This window comes from Thunnus thynnus, chromosome 5 (assembly GCF_963924715.1).
Source record: "Thunnus thynnus chromosome 5, fThuThy2.1, whole genome shotgun sequence".
NCBI classification, from domain to species: domain Eukaryota; kingdom Metazoa; phylum Chordata; class Actinopteri; order Scombriformes; family Scombridae; genus Thunnus; species Thunnus thynnus.
The window spans coordinates 4,554,441-4,580,932 of record NC_089521.1 but is presented as its reverse complement, the minus strand read 5'-3'; the positions used below and the strand labels follow the sequence as shown (position 1 = coordinate 4,580,932).

Here is a 26,492-nt window from a genome sequence, read left to right as displayed (position 1 = left end):
TTGCTCTTTGTGACATTGACCTGAACTCAGCATCTTGGTTCTTTTCACGCTCATCCCTCTTGTTGGTAAAAGGTTTTTGCATTCACTTGTTCATTAACTCTTTGATCTGTCACTAATGTGAATGTGTTCAAACAGTCTTTCCCACCGTTCATTCATGTCTTATCATCCAAGAGTTTTTGTTTGTGGTTTCCTTTGTGTGAAGAAACTGCCATGCTTCTTGTTTCCTTTAGGTAAAACAGATACTGGACTTTCCTTCCTTCCTGCCCTGCACTCCTGAATCCCTCCAGCTTGCCTAACCACCTCCAATGTGTGTCTGAAAATGCAATGTATTCTTCCTTCAGAACCCGGGATGCTGTAGTGAATCTGTCATACTTAAAAGAACAAAAAAAACAAAAACAAAACAAAACAAAGGTACCCGTCCCTCTTATATGCCTGATTGGAACCGTGCAGTTTTCAAGCCAACAATGAACAAAATAAGCTCAGAGTGTACTTGAGCGTAGAGTGCTGCTGGTGAAACATGTTAAACTGATTAACATGACAGCAGTTCAGCAACAGTTACTGCTCATTTCCATTATGCTCTTATTACATTTTAACTGAAGTGTCAGGGTGAAGAGGACTCAACAGAGCTGATTTTGCTGGCCGCAAACAATTATTTTGGTCATGAAAGCGCTCGGAGTGGGATGAGATTCGGTCGGAAACTGGAAACTGGCTCCAGTAACGACCGTTTCCTCGTGGAAAAGTCATATCTGGGGATGTGACTTTAGACAAGGTTGAAACCACAGGAATTACTCTGCAAGTTTCAGTGATGAAGGTTGTTTCTCTATATGTCTGTGTGTGTGTGTGTGTGCGTTTGCCCGCTTAAACTGCATGCTGATGAGACAGTGGCGCCAGACTGATTGCTAAGCGTTACACACATATATGTCTACACACACAAAAAAATCACACAAATATATGAACAGTAAACAAAACCTAAAACAGAAAGAAAGAGTGAAAAGAAGTAGAACGAGACAGAGAGAGATTAGCGGTTATAGGGGGAGAACTAAATGAGAAGCAGACGAGTGTCTGTCAGCTACATGATGGAGGGAGGGGTGGGTGGGGGGGGGGAGCTCAAACACAAAACCCAGGAACCAGAAATGCACATGTGGGCTTTCATTCATTCTCAAACTTTGGTATTTGCACCATTTCCTGTATATGCATGAACACGGTCAAACTCAGTGTTTTATTTAATTTGTATATTTTTTTACTGTATTCACCATGTGCAGGAGTTGTGCAGGTTTTCAGTAGCTTTTTTTCACTTTTTCAACAGAAAGAATCAAATAGGTAAAATCCTCTGGGGTTATGTTTTGTAAAAATGACACAAATGCACAGTCTATAATGTTGGGCTTGTATCAACCTAATAATTATATTCCAATAAGATCCTTGAAGTGATACTTTCAGTATTTTTAAGAGAATACTTCATACTGGCCCTATAATGCTACAAGACGTCACTCCCCAACTTTTATCTCCTACTTCCCCTCTGTTCTTGGTCCACCATGCTGCATTAAATACCACTATTGTCGTAGTGGATAAAAGTTGTTTCAGATTCGAGGAGTCAATAGAAAATATGGCAAATATGGACACAGCTGTCGGTGAACTATGTAAATATTTTATCGTACCTCTGCAGCGCTGCAGCTCCACACCTAGAATAAGCTGATTAGCCACTATTGTGGTACTGTGCAGTACAGATGTAAACAGTACTGTGCAGTCATCGAGAAAAACAATAATTGTACAATTTTAATGTACAATCTTTACACATTAAAGGTAACTTTCAAAAACTTTACAGCATATCCACCTGGCCCTTTGAACAAGTTACAGGCAAATACTAAAACTTTTTTTCTTAAGTTTTTCAACCCATTCATCTGGAAAACAAAACAGGACACATTCAAAGTACGTCAAACAGTACGTCTACTGTTTGGAGAGGATGAGCAACTTCCAGGATAAAGAGAGATTTACTGTAACCACAATTAGTCACCCATTTTTGGACAGTGTGTCGTTAACAGTGGTATTGAAGAGTAAGAACCAGACCAGCATCTAACGAGTATGAAGTGAAATCTGCGGGTATGTTTACATGCTGTTTAATGTGCTGCAGCTGATTGCTGATTGCTGCAGCAATTAGCTATGTAGTCTCCAAATTGACCAGGTGAATGTTTGTTCAACTAGCTAAGGTGCAGGACAAGACATGTTCATGTTTGTAAATTAGATAAGAAGGAGAGATTAGAAGGGTTAGGGTTAGGGTTAGCTAATGTGGGTTGCTATTCAGAGTCTGTTGTGTAGCAGGATGCTATCAGGCTCAGTGTGACTGTCTGCTCTGCCTATGATAGAACGCTAATGTTTATGCAAAGATTTGATTGGCTAAAATGTAGATGGATACCTAATAATATTCTGTCAAATTAATGCAAATGTAAGGGGGCACATCATGAAACCAAACAATATAAAATATGAATTTCTTCCTTTTGGTTTCAGATTTTTTCTCAAAGAACTCAGGACAAGTTATTTACAGAGCAGATATGTGTGCTGTAGTAGACAAAAAAATAGAATTTAATTTCATTAAGACTTTAATAAATTAGCATCATCACGACATAGAAACATTTTTGTCCATGCCAGTAATCTCTCTCTCTCACAAATACACGCACACACACACACAGACCCTCTAAAATCATTTCTTACCTGACACCTCTGTTGCCCTCTAATTTAGTCATCAGCTTAAGCCGCTAAGACTGTCCTCTGTCACATGCATATCAGCATCAACTCTGTGTGTGTGCGTGTGTGTGTGTGTGTGTGTGTGTGTGTGTGTGTGTGTGTGTGTGTCTGTGCACATAGTGTGTGGTATAATGTTTCCCTTTTGAACGGAAGCTGTGCCATCAGTGCGTGACTTGTCAGTGACATCATCAAAGCCAGACCACTAATTGGTTCCCTCTGCTACTGCTGCTTTGCATCAGACAGAGAGTGTGTGTGCGTGGGTGTGGGTGTGTGTGTGCGTGTATGCATGCGTGCGTGCAGTTGTGTTTTACACCTTGTGCATCCTTGCTGATTGTTCTGTACATTTTAATGAAGCTTGTTTCATTTAAATCAGTATAAACGAACTTTCCTCACAGTCTCCCTGTTTGCATACGTTAGTGTCCCACGAAACCTCCTCCCTGAAAACACACACACACTCTCACACGCCATCTCCTCCCACAGGGTTTCATATTTCCTGCCCCAGGCCTTAGATCAATGACCACACCCACTCCCACAATGCACTGCAGCACACATTCAGACAGGGTCCTCTGTTTATATGCTCTTTGTGTGTGTCTGTCTTAGTGTTTTATGCTGGTATCATGTCTTTGTGTTTGAGTGCACCTCTGTCCAAGTGCATTTGTACATACAAGGTAGAGACAGAAAGACAGTGTGTTTGTTTGCATGTGAGGTACAAAAACTACCGCTAGAGACGCAAGATTCAAATAGAAAACTAGTGAGAGAGGTCAGTCTGGTGTGAAATCCAGCATGCGTGTGTCAGCTCCATTCCTCTATTCTTAGTCCTTCTCTTCCAGTAAGTGTCTGCTGAGCTGGAGTGAAGAATGCAACACCGCTCACCTGGAAATCAATGTGTGTGTGTGGGTGTTGTGTGTCCGCAAACATTTGAACCTTTATGAGGTTCAAATGTCCTCACAAGGATAGAAACATGATTTTCATGTTGCCCCTGGTCTGTTTTATGGATTTGAATTTAAGGTTACAATATGGAGAAAGGTTTAAGTTAGGCATGTTGACCTCAACATAAAGTAGGAGCATAGAGAATAAATGTACTCACTGGAGACCCCATATACAGATGTTCATATGGCTTAATGTTTTGTAGGAAACATAATGCTACCCAGACACGTTTTTATCAATGTATCTGAAAACTGTTCACTGTCAACATATTGTACTTGTTTCCCTACAATATCTTCTTCAGGCAACTAAAGCATGATACATGTCTTTTTGGTCATGTTTAGGCAACCTCAAGCAGTTCAGTCTTGGTTACATTTTTAAAAAGTCGTGTTAACCTTTTTGCCAAAACCACAATCTTCCCCTAAAGCAGGGCTGAGAAGTGAAGACTAGCTGAAACCTACAAAGACTTAACAAACCACCACAGACTGTTTCCACCAACATATCCAGATTTATTAGTGTTAACAGTTAGAACGGAGCACATAATCAGCCACTGAGTAACTACAGAGACAATGCACTGAGTGAAAGGGTAGATTATGATTACAATCGCATCACCAGACAACCACCCAAATCCTGTGAGAACACAGATTCTCACATGTTCCCGTTAGAAAGCAGAACTGGGCATTCATCAAAAAAGAGGACCATAAATTCAATAAGGAAGTAAACATCTGCTCCTGCTCTGCACTAAAACCTGATGAAATGGGTTGTGAAATAATAGCCACTATCTCAATAGACCAGTTTTGTTTTTATAATAATTTCCTCCGCTCACACATGTGAGTGAACTCCAGATTCCTGGCGTGAATATAAAACGTGTCCAGAAAAAGTCACGATGAAAAATGATGTGCAATGACTGGATCAGAGGACTAATGATAAGAATCCTTCAAAACCACGCATATGTATGATGTCAGCGCCAATTGACCAAAAGTTGAACAGACTTGATCCAACTCGGTCTGCTCTTGGTCTTCACGCTCAATCATAATCATACTCTGCTCAACACTCAGAATCAAAAAGAACAGAAGTTTTCATAAAGTTCATTTATATCTTCTTATTAATCTCTCTGTTTCTCCCTCTGTCTCTGCCTCCCTCTGGTTTTGTAACTCTATCTGCAGCCTGTGTGTGGATTTGCATGATATTTCCATGCCTATGAAAGCCATAGGAACAAACAGTGGTTTTTGGCCCTCCAGTGCTCACCGAGAGGACTTTGCATGGCAATGATGCATATTATGTGTCCACAGGCAGTTAGAGACTCAGACGGGACTGGGGCCAATTCATTCAACTCACAATGGAAAAACAAACTGCCAGTGAACCAGTGAACAATTATTATATAATATATAATTATGATTCGCAACAGAAAACATGACATGACAAAGTGTTTCAGTATTTTAATTCTGAACATGAAACAAGTGATAGGATTGAAAAATGATGAGTGATTGTTGCCGCTGGTTTGCTCAGGGAGTAGACTGAATGAGCACTGAATGTAAAAAAAAAAAAGTAAAGTTGGACCATGTTGTAGATCACACACAGTATGTAAAGTTGTGGGTTCAGATCCAGCTCGTTATGCATCATGTTTCCCTCACATCTGGCTCCTGCTTTTTGTCGTGAAACTGGATACACAACAACACATTTAACATCAGCCTTCATGACCTGGCTGTCACTGAATGTCATGTGATTTGTGAGTGTGTGTGTGTGTGTGTGTGTGTGTGTCCATGTTGTTTTGCAGCTCCTATAATTACAGGGTGGGAAGGCAGAAGAAGAGAGAGTGATCATGCAGTGGAGAGTACCGTACTATTATACCTCTGTTGCTTTAGCAGGTGATGTGTGAACGTGTTTGTGTGTGTGTGTGTGTGTGTGTGTGTGTGTGTGTGTGTGTGTTTGTGTGTCAGACAATAGACCAGTAGACGTTGGGCTGTATTCAGTCTGAGATTAGGAACAGAAGGCCAGTAACGTGCTTTATCTCCACCTGCTGCTGTCACACCTGACACACACACACACACACACACACACTGATTAGAGCCTCACACTCCTTTCTCTCATTGTCTTTTTTTCCCTCCCTCTCTCCCTTTTGCTATTGATGTACCTACATATACTTAACTACTTAAATTTCTTCAGAAAAAGTCTCAGAAAATCTAAATGTTGAGGCTTAAAGTTAAAAGTTAAAGCTCTAAATGTCTTGAATACATTCTTTGAATGTTTTGCACCATGTAATGGCATTTTGTAATTTCTGATTAACCTGTATTTTTATACATTATGTGTATACATTGGTATCAACAGAGTCTTTAAAACAAATTGGTCGAATTTGAATGGCGCATCTAAGATATTACAATTTCCTGTGTGCTGCTTTATCATTTATAATACAATTCCAACGTTCAAAAAGATAAATCAAAAGGTGATTATGTGTCAAAAATATCATGAATCAGGCCCCACCAGAAAGAGTTGTTTCTCTGCTTTTATGTTTAATAATTTGATGGGTAATACAATGTGTGAAACATGTTTTGTTTGCACTGAATCTACTAACGCACTCTTCATCTCGACGATCTTAATTTAAAATGCAGATAGTGCAACAAAGGGCTCAATAATTATAGATACCTCAACTCTCTCTATCTCTGTTTCTCTTTCCTCATTTTTATGATCTCTTCCTCTGTTTTACACTCTCTTTCATTCCAGATGCCAAAAAAGACAACATGACGTCCATGCTGGAGTCATGTTCAGTAGAGTTGTTATGTCTTTGTTCTTGGATGTGAAAGGGCCACAGTGTGTCAGTGTGTGTCAGTGTGTGTGTGTGTGTGTGTGTTTGTGAGTGTGCTGTGGAGGGGGAGCATGAATCAGGCATGATTAATGTAGAAAATACTTAGCTCCCATATTGTCCTGCCAGCAACACCGATGCTGTTTGCTCTCTCTCTCTTTTCAACTTTATTCTTTTTTACTTGTACCATGTGTGTACCATGATCTTGTATCACATAAAATTGTGGATGATCGTGATATTTCATAACATTAAAAATCCAAGAAAGAAAGAAAGAAAGAAAGAACATGAGTTGTCTGACTGGCTGCTGACTCAGACACACACACACATGTTTATTGAGTGAATAATACACAGATTTCAGCCAATCACCAGAGCTCATCTTTAATCTAAGTGATCCACACACACAGAGATGTTGACTGTTTGAATATAATGGACACATGCAGCCTCCCAGACGCTCTGACAGTCATTGATGTAACATTCTTCTGGATAATAACATAATTACTGCTCTAAATCAGTTGGAGCCTCCAGCTTAGACAGTAGACACACGCACACACACACATATACACATAGCATAGAAGAGAGCTGAAAAGAGAAAAACACATATACGATATGCATATTTAAGAAAAAAAGAGAGGAGTAGTGGTGGTGACAGAGGAATTCAGAGTTGCATATTTAAGTCTTTGTGCTGTTTATTTTAATGATTTGAATGTCTGTGCGTGTGTGTGTGTGTATGTGTATATGTGTGTGTGTGTGTGTGGGAGAGGCAGACTGCCACAACTCACGAGGCTGAAAACACAGATGCCCATTGTGTTCACTCACCTCGTGGGCACTGGTCCGTGTGTATGTGTGTGTGTGTGTGTGTGTGTGTGTGTGTGTGTGTGAATGTGTGTGTGCGTGAGCAGTGGGCAGTTGTGCTGACTAGATGGTTGGCACTAGGCTGAATGAGAGGCACAATGCCAACACATCCCTCTACATCAGCGTCACACACTGTCTGCCAACACACACTCTACAGTACCCCTCTCTCTCTCTCTCTCTCTGTCACACACACACACACACACAGTGTAGGAAGCACTTACAGTAACTTGGAGAGGTTTAGATCAAGAGGGAGAGATTTGACTTGCCGGCTGAAAGCTGAGTGTACCGGAGTGTGTTGATGTCTTTGCTCAGCAGCGGTGTTGTTGGGTTGAAATGTCCGTGACACTGAGGTCTTAAAAAGCGTCTTAGTAAGGTGTCACCTTGAGCCTCCAGCACAGCTTCAGTGCTCCATGCCATACATTCTCCAACTCTGCTGGGGGTATGAACGCCATTCTTCAAGAAATCCCCTCATTCGCTGCTCTGATGACTGTGGTGAACTAACACGTCACCCTAACATCTTCAAATTCCTCATGTTGCATTGAGATCTGGTGACCGTGAAAGCCATAGCTTACGATTCACATCCTTTTCATTCTCAAACCCCTCAGTGGCCCCTCATGGAAAGTTATGTTTCTCCATTAGTTTATTCAGGTTTTTCTTGAAATTATTCACCTGTCTATGCAACAATACAAAAAAAAGAGAATAAAACAAAGCCTGTGTGGCACTACCAGTCTTTACACTATCAGGTGTTATTTAATGTAAGCTCATAGAATAAGAAAACATAATGCTGTGCAGTAGAGTCTAGCTTATACCAGTACTGGTCATTATATTATTATTATATGTTATTGGATATTAATATTACTATTATATTAACACTAATATCAAATAACAAAAATGTAATTTTAGCACATGTGAAAAAGATTTAACATAAAAGCACAAGTCAAGACACTGACTCGTGAAATGAAAGACATCACATGTGAAAACATCAATTTCACATATTATGAGGAAACATATAGGCACATGTACATTTTCAGATATTTAATGTAAAAACAAATGTTTTGAGACATATAAAACATGAAAAGGTAAATTTCATATGCAGTTTTTTGTAAGAGGGTTTGACAATTCCTCATATTATAACATGATCCTATATGAACAACCTTCATCTGCAAATGTTTCACGTCTCAATCTGCACAAGAACTAACTAGAAAAGCTGTGAAATAAATGTGTAAGTGTAAGTGTAACACAAATAAGTGTCCATAGAAATAGAAAATAAAACATAATACTGCTCATCTGTGCTGCAGGCAGATAAAAACAAAACCATACAAAACTAATCTTCCCACACGGACCCTCAGACAAAAATTTAACTCAGCTAAACTTACACTTGGTTTAAGAGCAAGTCTGACTTGTCACTGCATTTTACCCTGCTTCCTTTTTTTATTCACAGAGCACTGCAGTGTGTGAGAGTCCTCCAGTCTTCATGTGTGTGTGTGTACGTGTGTGAGTATGTGAGGGGAAAATATGTAGAAACGGCCCAACCACAGACTTCCTCTGAGAGAGAACCATGTCAACCCCCACATCCATTTACTGACACACACACACACACGTTTTCCCTGTCAAGCCAAATGAAGCTTTCTTTTAAAAGCACCATGCAGCCCCACAGATGTGGAAGCCATCTCTCTCTTTCTCTTTCTCTCTTTCTCTTTCTCTCTCTCTTTCTCTCTCTCTCTCTCTCTCTCTCTCTCTCTCTCTCTCTCTCTCTCTCTCTCACGCACACACACACACACACACACACACACAGAGAAAAACATTCACTCGAATAAACACAAAAACCCACAGTCTCTTGGGGTGCGGTCTCCCCTGCAACCCCGGTGCAGTGTGGGTAGCTGTGGTAAAAGAGGTCCCTGTGAGAGGCTGTCCAAAAATAGCCAGAGTAAAAATGCAGGAACGTGGAGCTCGCCCAGTGTCACACAGAAAAATCTAGTTGTGTGTATGTTGGGGAGAGTGTTTGATTTTGTTGATTTATTCCTAAATTCTTGTTTATTTGGATAAAAATACCACGTAAAAACTTTCTACCCTGGGAAGAACAGACTTTCTGTCTGCGTTTCACTTTCTCTCACTGTCTCTTTCTTGTGTCGTGGGAAAGTAGAAGACAATGAAACAAAGAAAAGACAGAGAAAAAAAAGCAAATTACATTTCAGCTTAATCACGTCACATTAACTGTGTCATGCATTATCAGGAAAGACAAATTCAGACAGCTCTGTGTGAAAGCAAATCATTATTTAGTGTTTGTGTACGCGTCTCTCAGTTTGACTGTTTGATTATACGTCGTAAAATTATTTCATGGGTGTCTTGAGAGAACATAATGAGGCTAAAGAAATAGTACACCCGCAAATGAAAATTCTGTCATCAAGTTCAAATAAGCAAAGTGACTCACCTCAGCCTTTTCACAAGTATTAAACCTGCATTAATTGACTGTGTTGCCACTTTTGGGAAGCAGAAACAAGCTATGATCATTGACACTGACATAGTATTTAGCAAACATTAGCTATTTATACATCCAGCAGATATGGAGCAACATCAGCATTCCTTTTGTAGTTGTGTTTGTCCACCTGACAAATGTCAAATTTTTCTTTTAGCTCTGTTTTTGGTCTCCACCAATTCCTGAGGGAAATATCTGGCTCTTTAGCTGCTAAATATTGCACTATGTTTGCCAGTTAGTTGCTAACTTTGTCACAGTGAATTTTGAGAGCTCTGAAAACAGCTTCCATCTGTGGCCGAAAACACCGCTGTTAGCCATGAGAGTTAACCGAACAGTAAAGTTGCAGGACAGAAAACCAAAACAATGAGCTGAAAGACACTAAAATGCTCCATAGAGCTGAGGGGAACTTCAGTGTCAGGTGATAATTGTGGGTTCAACAAGTCAACAACCCCTTTCAAACACAAATAGTCATGTGATCTATAGTAAATATAAAATATTGAATATGGCAGCTTTAAAGTTAATCAAAACATATTTTGAAGGCAAAAAAATGCTATAAATTCCTAGCACACCACTACGAGATAGTAAATATTGATGTTATAACACAGACATTTGGACAAAACAAGTGTAATATGCTGCCACAAACTGTTTAGAGGTCATTTGATGAACATTGTATGTATTTTGAGACAGACCTCCTACTTAAATAGCTCTGGAGAGGGTTAAATGCAACTACAGGGGCTCACTCACTGTGTGTTGTGCCTTTGATTTACATCAGAAAAAAATAATCTGTCCCCCTAACAAAATATTTGTGTTGCCAAATGTTGAGAAACAGTTCACGGGGCAGCAGTTTCAATGTAGCTGAGACAGACAGGCACATCTAAACAGAGAAAAGGTTCTGTAATGCACATTCCCTCACATCATGGCAATAAACACACAAAGACACACACACACTCACATATTTGGTGGTTGCATTTCTGGCCTCTTGGCATAGAGCCAAAGCCATGTAACCTAACCAGGAGTCATGAAAGAGACAAAGCCTGACCCTCCTCTGTCTGTCTGACAGTCTGATGCTGTAGACTGTCTTATGTCTTCAACTGGCCTATTGTGCTGCTCAGTGTACATGAGGAAGAGAAGTTAATAAGATATAAATAAACACTTCTGCTGTAGTTCCCCTATTATCTTTGCTCTCTCTCCCACTGCCCTGCTCTCCCAGACAAAATATACACTACACAAGGTCAAAAAACACTGACATACTTAGTTATTGTGTGAGAAGCTCAGTGGTGTTGTTTAGCTCTAACTCATGTACTCTTTTGTTATTATTACTCATCCCAAAAGACCACAAAGTCATATATTAGCTGCCAGTGTGTGAATAAGGCCATTGAATTAAGTATAGACCCTAGGCAATGGTCATAAATCATAAACACACATGCATACAAAAATAACAAAAAAGATCTTTTTAGGCATATGACATTTACTTTTGATGGCTGTGTCTCCACCCAGTTCAATACAAAATACAAACAGCCTGCAGCAGCAAACACACACACAAACACACACCCAAACACACACTCACATAGATGCAGTAACCTCAACTGATCACGTACATGCACACATATGTAAATGAATGTGCGTGTGCGATTTACTAGTCCAACACTCAATTGTGCTGGAGAGGTTTTTGACGTAGTTAGTGGTTTTTCTCTTTCACAGCAGTCAGAGCGGGGGGGGGGGGGGGGGGGGGGGAAGCCTCCACCTCCTAAATACAGAGCTTTTCATTATTCTGGAGAAAACAGCTGACGGTTTCTGATTTAAGAATTGTAATTATGTATGAAAGTCCAAGTCATATTAAGCTGCAGTTCCTCCCAAGGCTAATGTAACAATGGCCAGTAATTTGACCAAAGTCATCCATGAATGATTCTGGAAAAGACCTCAGTCTTTTAGTCTTTTGTTGATCGTGCTTATTTTACACGTAACTTCTGCCATATCAGTTTAATCATTTGCTGACATCAGAGATTTTTTAACCTTGCCAGCAGGGGAACTAAACAGAACTAATGTTGATTTTCCTACAGGACACATGTTGAGTGAAATACCAAAATACTGTGATGCTGAGTTTTAGAGCTGTTGCACTAAAAATGTACTAAAAATGTAGTACAGTGCTGCAGTTATGTAAAAATCTCTCTTTGTCTCTTTCTCCAGGTCCATTTAAAGGCTCCTATGATCTTGAATGGGGTGTGTGTAATCTGGAGAGGCTGGATCGACCTACAGAGGCTGGATGGGATGGGGTTCCTGGAGTATGATGATGAGAGGGCCCAGGTACCACAACACACATGTCTACTCACGGACGTGATACATTCATATGTGCACACACACACACACAAGCAACACTCCACAACTTCTTTCCTCATACATTCCTCTTTTCCTCCTGAAATCAAACCCCAGTCTCTAAGGACAAAGAAGTATAACCTTGTCATGGGACTTTTGTTGTCATGGAAGAGACAGAAAATTTAGCACACTCTCACTTTCTGTTTGTTTGTGTGTGTGTGTGTGTGTGTGTGTGTGTGTGTGCAGCATGAGGACGCTTTGGCCCAGGCAGCGTTCGAAGAGGCTCGACGCAGAACCAGAGACTTTGAAGACAGAGACCGATCACACAGAGAGGATCTAGAGGTGAGAGGGCCTGGTGGACAGTGTAGTTCCAACTTCAACAGGACAAATCTGCTTTGTAACCTCCCAAAGCCAGTCTAAACCTTGTAAAATCAAATTTTTCTGCAAGATTCTAGTCTAGAAAAAAAAAAAAAAAAAAAGAAACAGCAACATTGACTATCTGCTAACTGTGGTGTACAGGTAGACGATAATGTGACTTACAGTCACATCAGAGTAACTTAACACCAAACTGAAAAGCATTGTTTCACTTCGTGTCCGTTGTGCGTCTGACTACAACCATCATCTCTGTTGGGTGTGGTCAGAAATGTGTTCTCTTGCACCTGTAACCACACCCGATAGTGATGATTCAGTGGTGTACTGACCACACCCTGAGTACACTTCTACATCACTGGAGGTCAGTAAAAACAACTCATTCAGCTACTATTAAGTTACTCTATAAATTAACAACTGTGAATAAAAAGTAAAGCATGATTTAGAAACAGCATATCCTACTTCTGGACTCAAATGTATCCAGGTGCTGGTTTCAGCGGATAATTTACAAGACAGTTGGCGTTGCGTGGACACCTGCCATGTTTTTTCAGATTGTTCCAGCTGGTATCTCATTCATCTAGTCAGGTGTAGCAAACATGTAGATGTCTTGAAAAACATGAAATATCAAGTTTGTGGGCTGGCTTTGCAAGGCTAGACTTATCCAACTGGAAATTTGCAAATAGTATTTTCAAATTTATAAATTCATAAGTCTATAAAATATATTTGGTACTTGAAAATGACAAATGTCAAAGTAAAATGTAACATAACAGTAAACTTGTCGAGGCTTTGTTAGAGTGATTAATGGTTCATTTTATCTCTTATTTGTAAGTCTATACTGAATGGTGTTAAGAGAAGACTAAACACCATGTTTTTAAATCCACATGTCAAATTTCCAGTAGTTTTTTTTTTTTTTTGGCTTAGTGCTTGGAACGGCTTAGGGTTGTGTGATGTGTGCTTGTGTGCTTTTACTTTTTTTTTTTTTTTTTAATTATTCATGTAGAATTTCTACTGTTTGAATCATAGGTTTAGTGCATGATCAGTTTGACAATAAATCTAATCTGATAATTGATTTGATTTGATATTATTGAACTATTGAATGACTGATTCAGTTTTGTCAGGTGTCCCAAAAGCCTCAGAAGGGAAAGAAGTTGACTCACTTTGTGCCAGAGATCATTGAAAAATAATTTTTAAAAAATTTACTCAATGCAAGATAAAGATTTGTTCTTAAATTGTGTGCAGTTTATTGAAATTTAATTGTTTAACAGTTTGTGTTGTTTGCCATGTCTTAGATATAAACCAAATTCAGATCTGTATACGCTGTAGATCTGACTTGTGTAACCATCCGAAACACATTTAATTACTTGAGACAAACTCACTTTCCCAGCAAGGCTTTGGGGAGATCAATGGCATCCTTCTTAAGTTGACGCCCTACGAATGAACCCCAAATTGTTTATTTTTTAGGACCCTGTGGTTTCTAAAATCTGGGACTGATGACACACAGACAGACAGCCAGCAGAAAAGAACAGGGTCTGTGTCCTTCATTTCTCACCATCTATCACACTGTCATGCACTAAACCACCCTGTGCGTGCGCATGTGTGTGTGTGTGTCTGTGTACGTGCATGTGTGTGTCCACCTGTTTAATTTATGTGCATTCAGCTGTCTGTGTGTTTTTATTTTCATGTATATGTATAGTACACAGTGTGTGTGTGTGTGTGTGTGTGTGTGTGTGTGTGTGTGTGTGTGTGTGTGTGTGTGTGTGTGGGAGTGTGCTTGTGAATGTGCATGCACCTCTAATGAATTTTATGACTACAGTATCTGCTCCTGCTTGTTTTAATGCTTGTGTGGTGTGAGAGACAGAAGCAGAAAGATGTGACCATTTCATTGCTCTTTGAAGAAACAAACACACACGCACACACACACGCACACACACATACATCAAGACCTACCACAGCTTTGCAGCACATGGTCCTGCAGAAATTAGAGAGCAAAGGAAGGCAGGAACTCAGCACATGAAGAGAGCAGAAAGACAGGAAAGAAAGAAAAGAAAGAGAGGCATTTTTTGAAGGTCGTCTTTCGTCTGACTGATCTCATGTTTCTTCCCTGAGGCTCTGAGAGAAAAAGAAAACCTTGTGTCTCTTGCTGAATCAATATAAGTACCATCCCTATCCCCTAAAACAGCCTTAAGTGTGTAAGAAGGCATTCGATTTGGCACTGGAAAAAGATTCAGATTTGGCAATAATAAGTGGAAACTGTGGCCAATCACTTTAGGCTATATTGTGGTCCCATAATGTACATCACAGACATTTTTGTTACTAGATCATACCTCCCCTTTTTTCATCAGCAGGCGCTAGGCATAATAAGAAAGAAGTGTACTATGACAGTGAATATTGTAACTTCAGTCAGTAGGATACTGTGAATACCCACAATAAAGTAGTACTTCAGGTAAGGAGTTTACATGATGGTCAAGTTAAAAGAATAGTTCAACATTTTGGGAAATACTTAGTTGCTTTTTAGAGGTAGATGAGAACATCAATACCACTCTCATGTCTGTATGTTAAGTATGAAGCTACAGTCATGTGGAGTTTAGCTTAGCTTAGCATGAAGCCTGAGAGCATGGGGGAACAGCTAGCCTAGCTCTGTCCAAACTAAAAGAAAAAGATCTGCCGACCAGCACTTTTAAAGCTAACTAACTAATACATTATATCTCATTTGTTTAATCATACACACACAGAACACACACGTAGAAATGTGAAAAAAAATAAAATAATAAGTGGTAGTTTTACAGGAGGTTACATGCTTTAACTATTTCCTGGTGACCGCATGGTGACAGCTAGACTCAAGGAACTAGAGAATTATAGCTTGTCAATTTGTGAGCTTTAAAAGATGCTGTAAGATGTTTTTTTTTAACCTGGACCGAGCCAGGCTAGCTGTTTCCAGTCTGTCATTTGTCCATTCCTACCAAAATATCAGTGAAAGTTTGTCAGATTTGATCCTTTTTTTAAATTTTGAACTTTTACTTCTGTTTCTATAACAATAGGACCAAATACGATTGAGTTTTATGTCAGTTATAGCTGATTCCTTCATCTTAGAAGCTTAATAATTATGGGCCTGTTATAACTCTTCTCTGAAAACACCATACTATAGAAACTATACAAACACTATACTAAAGCTAGACTTCTAAAAATATCTACATGTTTTCTTTCCATAAATACACAGTATGTTGCACAATCCATATACTTTAATCTTGCTTCCCCTGGGCTATTTGGCTGATACTCATAAGCTGAGGCTCTGAACATGTTGTACATTTAGGTCCATATAATGTAGAAAAACATGGGACTTTACCTTTACATAGTTTTCTAAAGATGTTTGAAGGTTTGATTTTGTTTTAGAGCTTGCTCATTTACTAGTATCTATACTATTTAGTTATACTACTTAGTATCTGTAGTGCAGTATTGACTTCTATAAAGTGTAGGTAGGACACAGAGAAAGTCATAGGTAAATAGCCTAATGTTGGATGTAGTAGAAGTACATACATGGAGTTAATATATGAAAAGAAAAGTGTTACAATTATCAACAAAAACATTCTTATGGCCTTGCAGATCATTTGACAAGCTGTTGCAAAACTCATATCATATCATATGTCCATATGAACCAAATTTTAGAGTTAATCTGGTTAGAAACAGCAGTCCCAGTCCAGATATGCTGTGAGCGAAACTTTGGGTGTGACTGAAGAGCTGCACAGATTCAGCCTCTCCATTTCTGCGGTCTGAACTCCACCTCTCCCTCTGCCTCCCTCCTTCTTTATCTATCTCCTTATCTTTCTGTCCTGTCTATGTGATTCAAAAGGGCAGTCAAGTTTTTATTCTTTGGTCTATCAGATAAAAGACAGACAGACTAAGTTAGTGTTCTTTTTGTATTTGTTTCATAGTATTCCACATACTTTTCTGTCTCTCCTGTCCAGAACAGACACTCAGGCAGAGAATAAGAAATGCAGAACATTGAACAGTAGGCGAGTGAGGATAGCAGAGACAGAGGAAAACAAAGATGTGAAATGATTTAAACAACATTTCTGTGTAATTTACATATCAGGAGCACACATAAGACTTTGACCGATATAGGATTTATGATATTTAAACTGAAGTGGCTACAAATGGGGTTCACCATCTTATAAATTACCATTATCACGCCAAAATGTGAATCTGAGAAAACATCTGTGAAACATTACTTAAACCATAAACCTCTCACTCAAACCAAAAATATTTGACAGATTACTAGTAGCTAAAGACAAAACCATTGCATTTACTCCTGTCATGACCATGGCTTTATGACTAATAAAGAATACATTTAAAAAAGCTGTTCAGGAGACATCAGGTCCCTCCAACTTTTTTCGACACTTCTTCTTCTTTCACTGGGTTCAGTGGGTTACATTACAGAAAAATTACATTACAGTAAAAAAAAAAAAGACAAAAAACATTGATTTGTTTTTATGTGGGTGCTCACTGAATATTAAGTCGTTTCCTCCTCAATTCCTGAGGCTTTGTCATTTTGGCAAATACAACATTTTTCATCCAAAGGCAGTGATGTTCCAGTCGGTCAAGGCCAGAAGGTGCTTGTCAGAATGATGGATGGAGAAGCAATAAATTGAGAAGAAATGTGCTCTTAACTCCACTGTACATGTGCACACACACACACACACACTTCTCCAAGTGCTCAGCAGAAAGAGATTTGGTGGTGAATGATGAGCTGGCACTGAAAGCATTAATATATCATTAGTATTGATCACCATCAGACCCCCTGCTTTGACTTACACACATCACACACACATCACACACACACACACATTCACAGACACATTCAGATACTGTACAAGCGCATATGTGCACAAACTCGCAGATACAGCAAATCTACATGCACTTCTCCACTATTGAGTTGTGGTTAAGCAGCCTATAGTGGCCTAGCAGGCTTCCATCTGTGTATGGATCAATACAGAAAGCTCTTCTGCCTTTATAACTAGCAAAGGCCGCTCCTTTCCAAAGACAAACACCGCACGACTAAAGGCCCTGATGCCGCGACAACAGTGCTGAGTGAAAACACTGGATGTTTCAGGCACAGCTATGAGCAGCTTGTTTTTACTCATACACTCAAAGCTCTCTGTGTTCACACTCATATTTCTACAGACTTCATAGAATTTCTTAGACTTATATGAATTGGAATTGTTTAACTCATATCCATCATCTGAATGTATCTTAAGCTCTCCAGTATAGCATGAAATGAATACTTTAAAAAAGTAAGTAATAAGGAGAAGAAAAGAGAAACTTAACTCACAGCAGACACTTTGTCAAACACAGGTCTAACTCATGACATCGTTAATTACTGCACAACATTTGCTGAAGTGGAGCCATCGTTAATGTTATCAGTTCTACCTGTGCTTTTCCTACTATGACAAACCGTCTGCTGTGGAAAAGGTCCTTGAATCTGATTCATTTGGGAATGAAAAAGAAACAAGCGTGCTCTTTCACTAGCAAGGCTGTCAAGATACAAGAGAGAGATTTATACAAAAAGCAAATTGGCACATTAAGTACAAAGCAAAGAGAGAATGGTGATGATTATTGCACAAACACTGAAATTTAAAATATAAAGTCTTTCTTGTGGGCATGAATTTATTTATTTATTTATTTAGTTGGTAAGATAAAAAAAAAAAAAACAATATATATTAATATATTAATTTGACAATTCTGCAAGATCCCAGATTTTGAACATTCAGTGCCAACTTTTTAAAATTCATTTTCCAGCCAAACATCCACACATGGCAACTACAGTGATGTAAACATGTTTAAAGTTAGGCAACTATGGAGCACCCACATAACTGCAACGCCCCTGGTTCAAGTCCAGCGGGGGACCCTCGTTGCATGTCATACCCTCATTTCTCTTCCCTCGTCTCCCTGCCTCTTGCACTGGCATTAATCGTAGGCTCTGGGTGTCAATACTGTGCTGCAGAATCATCAAATATGCTTCCAATTTCATACAAGAGAAAAGATGGATTTTGTGTTGGACAATTGGAGTTGAGACATATTTATTGTGACACCCAATTAATCCAAAAGAAAGTAATTCTAAAGTTCTAGAGGAGGCAGACAGATACTGGAGTCAGTCTGGCTGCGAGGAGGTAAAATGGTAGTATGACATACTGTATGTGTGTGTGCATGTGACTGTGTGTATGTTGCTATTATGGTGAGTCATTGAGATGACACAAACTGCATTCCAGTTGAACTAAGCGACCCCTTTACTATCTCTGTCTGCATTTTCGTCTGCACGGCTCTCTGCCTCACCCCCCACCCCACTCCCCCACCTCGCTTTCTCACCTCCCTCTCCTCTCTCCCCCATTTTCACCCCTCTCTCCCTAACCCTTCCCCTTTCTCACAGCTGAGCTATCACTTAAGTGTAAACATATAACCACAAGTATTTTTTACAGCAGGAGCAGGTCATGCCACGGGCTCACAAACACACACTCATACATACACACACACACACACACACACATTACAGCAAGTCATGAAATATATTTAAAAGTCTTGTCATGCCAATGGCTTCTAATGATGACCTAATGATCCAGCGCGTGTGTGCGTGTGTGTATGTATGTGTGTGTGTGTGTGTGTATGTGTGTGTGTGTGTGTGTTTATCTGTCGGACAGCCTGCATGTCTGCCACTGCCATGTCTGTCTGCCTTTCTTCTTGTCTGTCTGCCAGCTACCTTGACTAAAATATCAACATCAGTAAAATGTATAAACAGCAGCACAGAGCCATGTTATTATAAAGCTCTCTGGCTTCCTCTAGTGACACTTTGTGGAACTGCTGCTTGTAGAAAAGCTTCTTCAACCCAGGAACCAAACTGAGTTCAGTTAATCTCACATCTGGTTCCTTGTTGGCCTCTATTTAGCATTTATAAGTTGTATATAATCAATTAATAAATTGCTTGTAAGACACCATAACACACTATAGTGTTGCTCCTATGCTCCTATGAAGCCTTCATAACAGGTGCTTTAACAGTAGATGCTTCATAACACAGTATCATATACAGTAGCTCTAGTCATATACAATCATATGTCTTCAGTAGTTGTAAACACACGCAGTTTAAAACCTGCTGTACACAATAATAAATACTTTATAAAACACTATAAAATTGTAGCCAATATAATAATAACTTGTAATCTTTATTCATAAATGTATATATATATGTATATTAAATAAGTAAAGAGTGATTCTCTCATAAAGTTAGGGAGCTCCCAAGAGACAGATCTGTTGACTTTTAGACACTAGTATGGGTCAAACTCCAAAAACACTGAATCCTACATTTCCCATAATGCAACTCAATACTGTCTTTCATCAGCTCCTCCTTGCCTCCAAAGTAGCCCCCTCTTTCAAATGTCACACCTCCAGTTTGTAACACATTCTCTGTTAAAAATGTTACAAACCCTGATGACATCATTAGGGTTATTTTTTCAGAGTTGAGAAATCTCCCTCCAGAGTCACAGACAATGTTATACAACTACTATACTACTACTGGTAGATAGTATCAGTAGAGAGCCCCTTTAAACCCATACCACATATTTCACCATCGTAAATCCTATCTATCCTAAATGATTTTTACTTGTGTATAATCACATAATAAATGTTTATTACATACTATAAAATAGTAGTAAGGAATTATAGGGATATCTTTCATTGAAATGTTCATACTTACAATACAATTCAAACCCTAATCAAGTATGACTGATGGGAGTTTTTATATACATTTGTGAAAATTCAGATATAGAATATTTATATATTGTTTGATAATAATTTTACAGTGTTACAACAGATTTACTAACTATTTATACACATGTACAAATCATTTATGTTTATGAATGTGTTTAAAAATACTGAAGATATATGATTCTATACATGATTACAACTCATACTGTTAATACAGCCATAAATGGAGTTGTAGCAGCTAACAAAGACATTTAAAAAATACTCTGCTCAGATCTAACTAAATCTCACTGGGCTGCAAATATTTGAAAATCTGTACTTAATTTATTGTCTCTCTCTCTCTGATCCCTTTCTTGCCATCCCTCACATGCTCTCCCCTTCCTCCTCCCTCCTCTGCTCTCTTCTCCTCCCTCCTCTTTCATCCTTCCATCCCTCTCTCTCCCCAGTCCAGACGACAGCAGGACCCCAGCCCTGGCTCAAACATGGCCAACGCTGACGTGGAACACAAGATGCGCTGAGGAGTGGAGGACGGGTGCAGTGGCGGGAGGAAGAGGAGGAAACCAGGGCTGGCAGACCTTTCACTTTCAATACAATCAGCTGAAAAAGAAATGTCACTCGAAACTGCAATTGTAGACCAATTGTTCTCCATTATTTCCTCACAGGTTTGATACGATCATTTTCACATGCCAAACATTTTTGAGATATTTGAATGTAGATTAAAAAAATAAACTTCCTGAACTGATTGAATTGAAAGTGAAGTAAGCCCTAGAGCAGAAGGATTTAAAAGATTAAGGACACAACAGACCTGGGTAAAAAAAAAAAAAAAGTATATTTAAATGTGACACATCCAGAGTTGAAGTTGTTTCTTGAGTCAAATGAGTGTTTCAGATATCATAAAGTAAATATCAAATCATGCAAAAGCTTTCAAGCATCTCTGAATAAATATTTTTTGTCCAGGTCTATAAAGCATTTGATGGATAGCTGTAGATTCAAATACCATAAGTATATTTTCTATTAATACAAGATGTTGAAAGTAGTAACCGAGGTATGGATGTCATTAAGGGGAGTGGAGGAGAACAGACAGAAGCCAGAAGGAGCGGTGAAGAGAGAGATTTGTTTGGCTCAGGGTCATGGTCAGGGCTTATTGGTCAGGATTACCATAAAAGAGGTGTTGACAGTTTGTGAAAAAGAAAAAAAAATCTGTATTGTTCAGTGAACATGCCCATTTGTGAACATGCCCTTGTTAACCCTCACTATACCTTGCTCACATCCTGTAACCTGCTGTTTTCTGAGACCAAAGTTCACTTTGCTGGAAAGCGAGGGAGTGGGGAGGGAATAAAAGAGAGAAAACTAAAAAAGTAGGCAGGAGGGAGGAGAGCATCCAGAGAGAATTTTGCCAGGTTGTAGGGTTAAGAAGCCTTTGCTGTACTATAATCTTTTAAAAACACCACAATGGTGAGACGTCCAACATCCAGTTTATATAGATCATAGATCACAGGTAATGTAGCAAAAGCCTCAAGGCAGGACAGACAAAAAAAAACAAACTCTGCTATCTTTGGCTCTGGAAGCGATCAGGGACATGATGGGGTGTTTTTGTGGGTGAGGGGCGGGGGGGATTAAAACAGATCAATTCAGACGTCTTCCAAGGGGTTTTGCACTATGTGATACAATCAGTCTTGCTGTCCATGAAATTTCTTTATATGCATGAAACCAAACACAGGCCTACCTATGTTCTTTGATGTTCCCCATGCAGCCTATTTATCGTGAGCTTTACAGCGCTTGTATGAGGAATAACTGTGTGATTCAAAGCTACGTCATTGTGAAGCCAAATTGATATCAGCTTGTAAACATTTTCACAACCTCCATTTGTCTCTGTTTAACTTGAAAAACACAGCAGTCGATTTTAATTGATTCATTTAGTCAATCATGCAGATATTCCTTATCATTAAAGGACTGTAAGGGGCCTAAATGCAGAATACTATTCCCTGTCCTGTTACAGCACTAGTGTAATGAAAAGTTTTGTTATCTTATCGTTTTGTTTGTGTGAAAGTCATGATGTTTACTTTTTATATTACTTCTCATCTCTGTATGTATTCATTTTTGTTCATCTTTCAGCTTTGTTATCAACTAGTTGTAGAAGTGGTATTTCATGTAAAGTTGAGTTGAAAATTACAAAATGCCTCCAGAAACTGGGAGTTTTGAGGACTTTTGTTGCTTTGGTTTTTTTGTTGTTTCATGTTTTTTTTTTTTTTATTAATGTTCCTTTTATTCTTTATTTTTTTAAAGAAAATCCACTTCCTGGGTTAAATACATTGAATGTGGATTGACTCAAGCCCTGTCATTAGGCGCCATAAATGTTTTTATATTGTAAGCTCATTTCATCTTCCGGTGTGTTTTTACATTTAGTGCACTCAACGGTTTTATTGTAATTATTATAACCAAGAAAATCTTTTGTTCATGTTTTTATTCCTTCTCAGTGTGACTTATTAAGAATTTAATGAGCTTTACATGAGCTAAGAAAACTGACTTGAACTAAGAAAACTACATGAAAACTGACTGTTGTCCATTGATAGCCATGGCTTTGTAAGATTCTACATGCAGTTTAAGAGTAAAGAAACATTGTTGTGGCTAACAATGATGCTTGAAATTAAAACTTTAAAATTAAATTCAAAGAACAAGATAAGTTTGATGACAGGACCCCAGGCTGACAGGTCACAGAGAGGTTATATAAAAGCCTTCAGGACACTAAAGAACTGGAAAGTTTTCTACAGCTTCTTTAACATCTCCAACCAAATCATCAAGCTCAGGGTACAACAACAACAAAACCATGCAGGATTTTTATCCTAACATTTGGATACTACACAGGAGCATTTAATAGGGGTAACCTAAAGTCAGAAATTAAACTTTCTCATTGGCAGCATCACTTAATTTTTCCCACAGAGATTTGGGAGACTGGAGAGAGCTTAAATGTTCCCATTTTTCTTCTGAGTATCCTGATCCTGCAAAGTCAGCTGGCCTTGTGACTTGATGCTTAATTAGTCCAAGAATGTGAAAACGTACTTTCTGTCTGAGGGCACCTTCACTGTGAGAAGTGGTGGATTTTTGTGGTCTGGGCTGTGTTTGCTATTGTATTGTTACGTTGAAAAGTCCAACAGATGAGATAGTAGTGAAGTTGCATTAAAGACTTTGAATGAGGTGGATGGGTGGAAGGACAGAGGAAGGCAACAGAACATCTGGTTGTATGTTCTGGGTCCATAAAATGGGTTATGGCCAAAGATGAGGTTCAGGTCATGTTGGTGAAAGCTTTCAAACTTTAAATGTGCAGTGGCTGGTTATGATTCTATGAGGATGCTGATTCTTTAATTGAGACAGTGTAAACGATGGTGCAAACTACATGTTCAGATATTGGTTTACGAGTATGAAGATCAGGGGAAACTGATAGAGCACTGGGTATGAACCAGTTCAATGAGAGATGAAAGTGGACAGTCAGAGCCAGGACAGATTGGGATGCTTTAGCCTGGGGTGCTCAGGTTTCTGTATGTTTTAGGATGTTTTAGTCATGGATTAATAAATCATGTCTGCACCATGGCAGGATTATGCTGCCACAAGTGTTAATAGCTATACAGCTCAGATAAATCTTAGTAATAACACCACCCATGAGTGGTCTCATGAAATCTGCCATATCTGTAGAAACTGTCACAACTCTTGGTCATCCAAGAAAATATCATCATTATGGGATTAAACCTTGCTTAGATTAAGAAACATTACCGAGGGAGTGACTGTAAAAGTAAAAAAATTTTAGGTTGTAAGTAGGAAGTAACCACAGTGGGCCACCCTGTCCATATCATTATGCCATTATTTAGCTGATACTCCATCCCTCAATTTTCTTAATGCAGGCATTAAGACAAAAATAAACCACAAACTGTCTCTGTGTCATCACATTTTCTTTCTTTCTTTTTATTTTTTTTTTGTTTAAGTTATTTAAACTTTGGTTTTATTTAGAGATCCAAAGAAAAACTCTGATATTTAGTGGCTTGTACACACTCTCCAACTTTTCTCTTTCCTGTGCGTGTGTGTGGTCTGTCTTTCCATCTGTTTTAGGGTTGAGCTTGTCCTCTCGGGGGAATCTGAAATATGAGATATTCAATCCCAAATGTTGGATGTTTTTCATAATAAACATGTAAGAATTCTTGTATTTGTTTTTGTCCTTTACAGCCAAACAAAAGCCGATACCTCGCTTTACACTTCACAGCCATGTTCCAACCACACAGGTGTTTTCACTTTGCCTGATTAGACCAAGGACAGTGTGAGCATGTGCAGTCTGTGCTTGATTGCCATCTATCTCACTCTCCAATTTGTTCTACTTTTATACTGTAAATCACATTATGATGAAAAGTTTGGTGACGTCAGGATCTACCAGAAAAGGCCTTTTTCATGTAAGACATTTAAACATGTCACAGTAGGAAAAGTCCAGGTGTAAATAATAAAATGAATGAGGCTGAATTCCATTTAGCTGCTTCAGTTTCAGGGTCCTGGTATTGTACATGCTGCTTCACCGTCACACTGTCATGGCTTACATGCTTTCCCTATAATGACAAGTCAAAATGTCTGCTGTGAAAAGGCCTATAAATGGAAACACATGTGAGTGTGCACAGCCTTTAATTTGAATTTAACTCGCTATGGTTTTATGGTTGGCCTGTATGCAATGAATCTCACTAGCGCCCATTTTTCTCAGCCTATTAAATTAACATATCAAATGAGCATTTCTGGAATAAACATTGGAACATTTTTTTTGTTCAGCTATTGATTAAACAAAACTACACTTAAGAAGTAATCCCTTGCAAAACTATGTTCTGTGGATTATTCAGGAGGACATCGCAGGGGCAGATATTTTTGCTGCTCTCTAAGCAGGAGGAGAGCTTCAAAAAGGAACCATTTCCCAAGGAGGAAGGCTTCAGAAAAGGAAAGGAGTCCCCAGAAGCTGTCTATGAAAGAGGAGAGCATGAAACGTAAACTCTTTGCAAAGCAGAGCTGAAAGAAGGGGATGCTGAAAGCAAAAAAAAAAGCATGAGCTGCAAGAGATGATGAAAGAGGAAGGAATGGATGGTGACATGTTGATATCCTGAAAGTCTGTAGGTTTTATTGAGCCTGTCTGCTCCCTTGTGGTCAAAACTGCTTAATGTCAAGAAGAAGAAATGAATCTTTTATCATCTTTAAGGAATGTTTGCTTGTGAGTAAAGATATTTGCAGGAAATATGAAATACCAATAATTCAGTTGAACATATTACATCACCACTGGAAATAAACAATTAGGACAAACTACTAGCAGTTTTATCAAAAAAGTGCAAAGACCTGAGAGAGAATTTCTGTCTTTGGAGTATAGATATAAGAAAATGGTATAAGATTGCTGTCTTTATGTCATGAAATCCAACATCAAAAACCTCCAGCACCCCTTTCTACCTGTAATACATCTGCAGACTCTGATATATATATCTTGTTTCAACTGACTTAGGCTACATGAACTTCTACAATGTCAAACTGTGTATATGTTAATGAAGAAACTTAAAGGTTCTGTATGTAGGAATCAGAAATTCCTTCTCATTAGTGACACCTGTGGCCATTAAATGAGCTGCAGTCAACATCCTGGTGCTGGCGGCATGAGACTATTGCAGGTGATGTCTTTTTCCTCACTTATACTTCTCATAATTACATAAAAGATCTCTAATGTTGTGTTTTGCATTGTGTTTCAGCAAAGCATCTCTCCCTCCCAGTCAGTCAGGCTGTGTCCAGGCAGCAATGTGCTGCGGTTTTGTTGTGAAATGTATGCTTATTACCACCTTTGGACTACTAAAAGGAAAAACAAAAGGGGTAAGCTATGTTCTGCTATCACTCTGGAGCCTGTTTTCTGCTCCTTTGTTGAGGAAATAATGTTGTTTTAGCTGTTTGTGCTTTGGGAGTGGGCAACTTGTCATTGCGGGGGTGTTTTGTTGTGAAATGTGTGATTGATGGAGGCAGCTAGCTGTCTCATTAGTTTCAAGTTGGATAGCACCATTTTTGTTGTGTTGTTGTGTCATTATGCCGGTCGTTTGTTGATGTTAGCGGGAGAGAGGCAAGGCACTTGGAAACGCGCAAAAATGTTACTTCCATTGGATTTTCTCAGAAAATCTGGCACAGTGCCTTCACATAGAAATCAGTCCACAGGCTGTTACAGACAACTGAGAAAGTTGGGGAAGATCTCATTTTTTATGTTACATGACTACCCGTTCACTCATT

General features: G+C 38.9%; 1 protein-coding gene across 4 annotated transcripts in view; it reads left to right on the top strand.

The window, feature by feature from the left end:
* Positions 1-24,414, top strand: part of cbfb (core-binding factor subunit beta) — a 35,693-nt gene extending 11,279 nt beyond the window's left edge. Inside the window, exons 4-7 of one of the 4 annotated variants that reach the window (XM_067588789.1) lie at positions 11,979-12,095; positions 12,351-12,446; positions 13,935-14,000; positions 20,671-24,414. In XM_067588789.1, coding sequence (XP_067444890.1) covers positions 11,979-12,095; positions 12,351-12,446; positions 13,935-13,964 — 243 coding nt within the window. In that variant the 3' untranslated portion in view covers positions 13,965-14,000; positions 20,671-24,414. Of the gene's footprint in view, positions 1-11,978; positions 12,096-12,350; positions 12,447-13,934; positions 14,001-20,665 lie in introns of all 4 variants that reach the window. The other 3 variants (XM_067588788.1, XM_067588787.1, XM_067588786.1) reach the window with 3 other exon arrangements.
* The last annotated feature ends 2,078 nt before the right edge of the window (positions 24,415-26,492 follow it).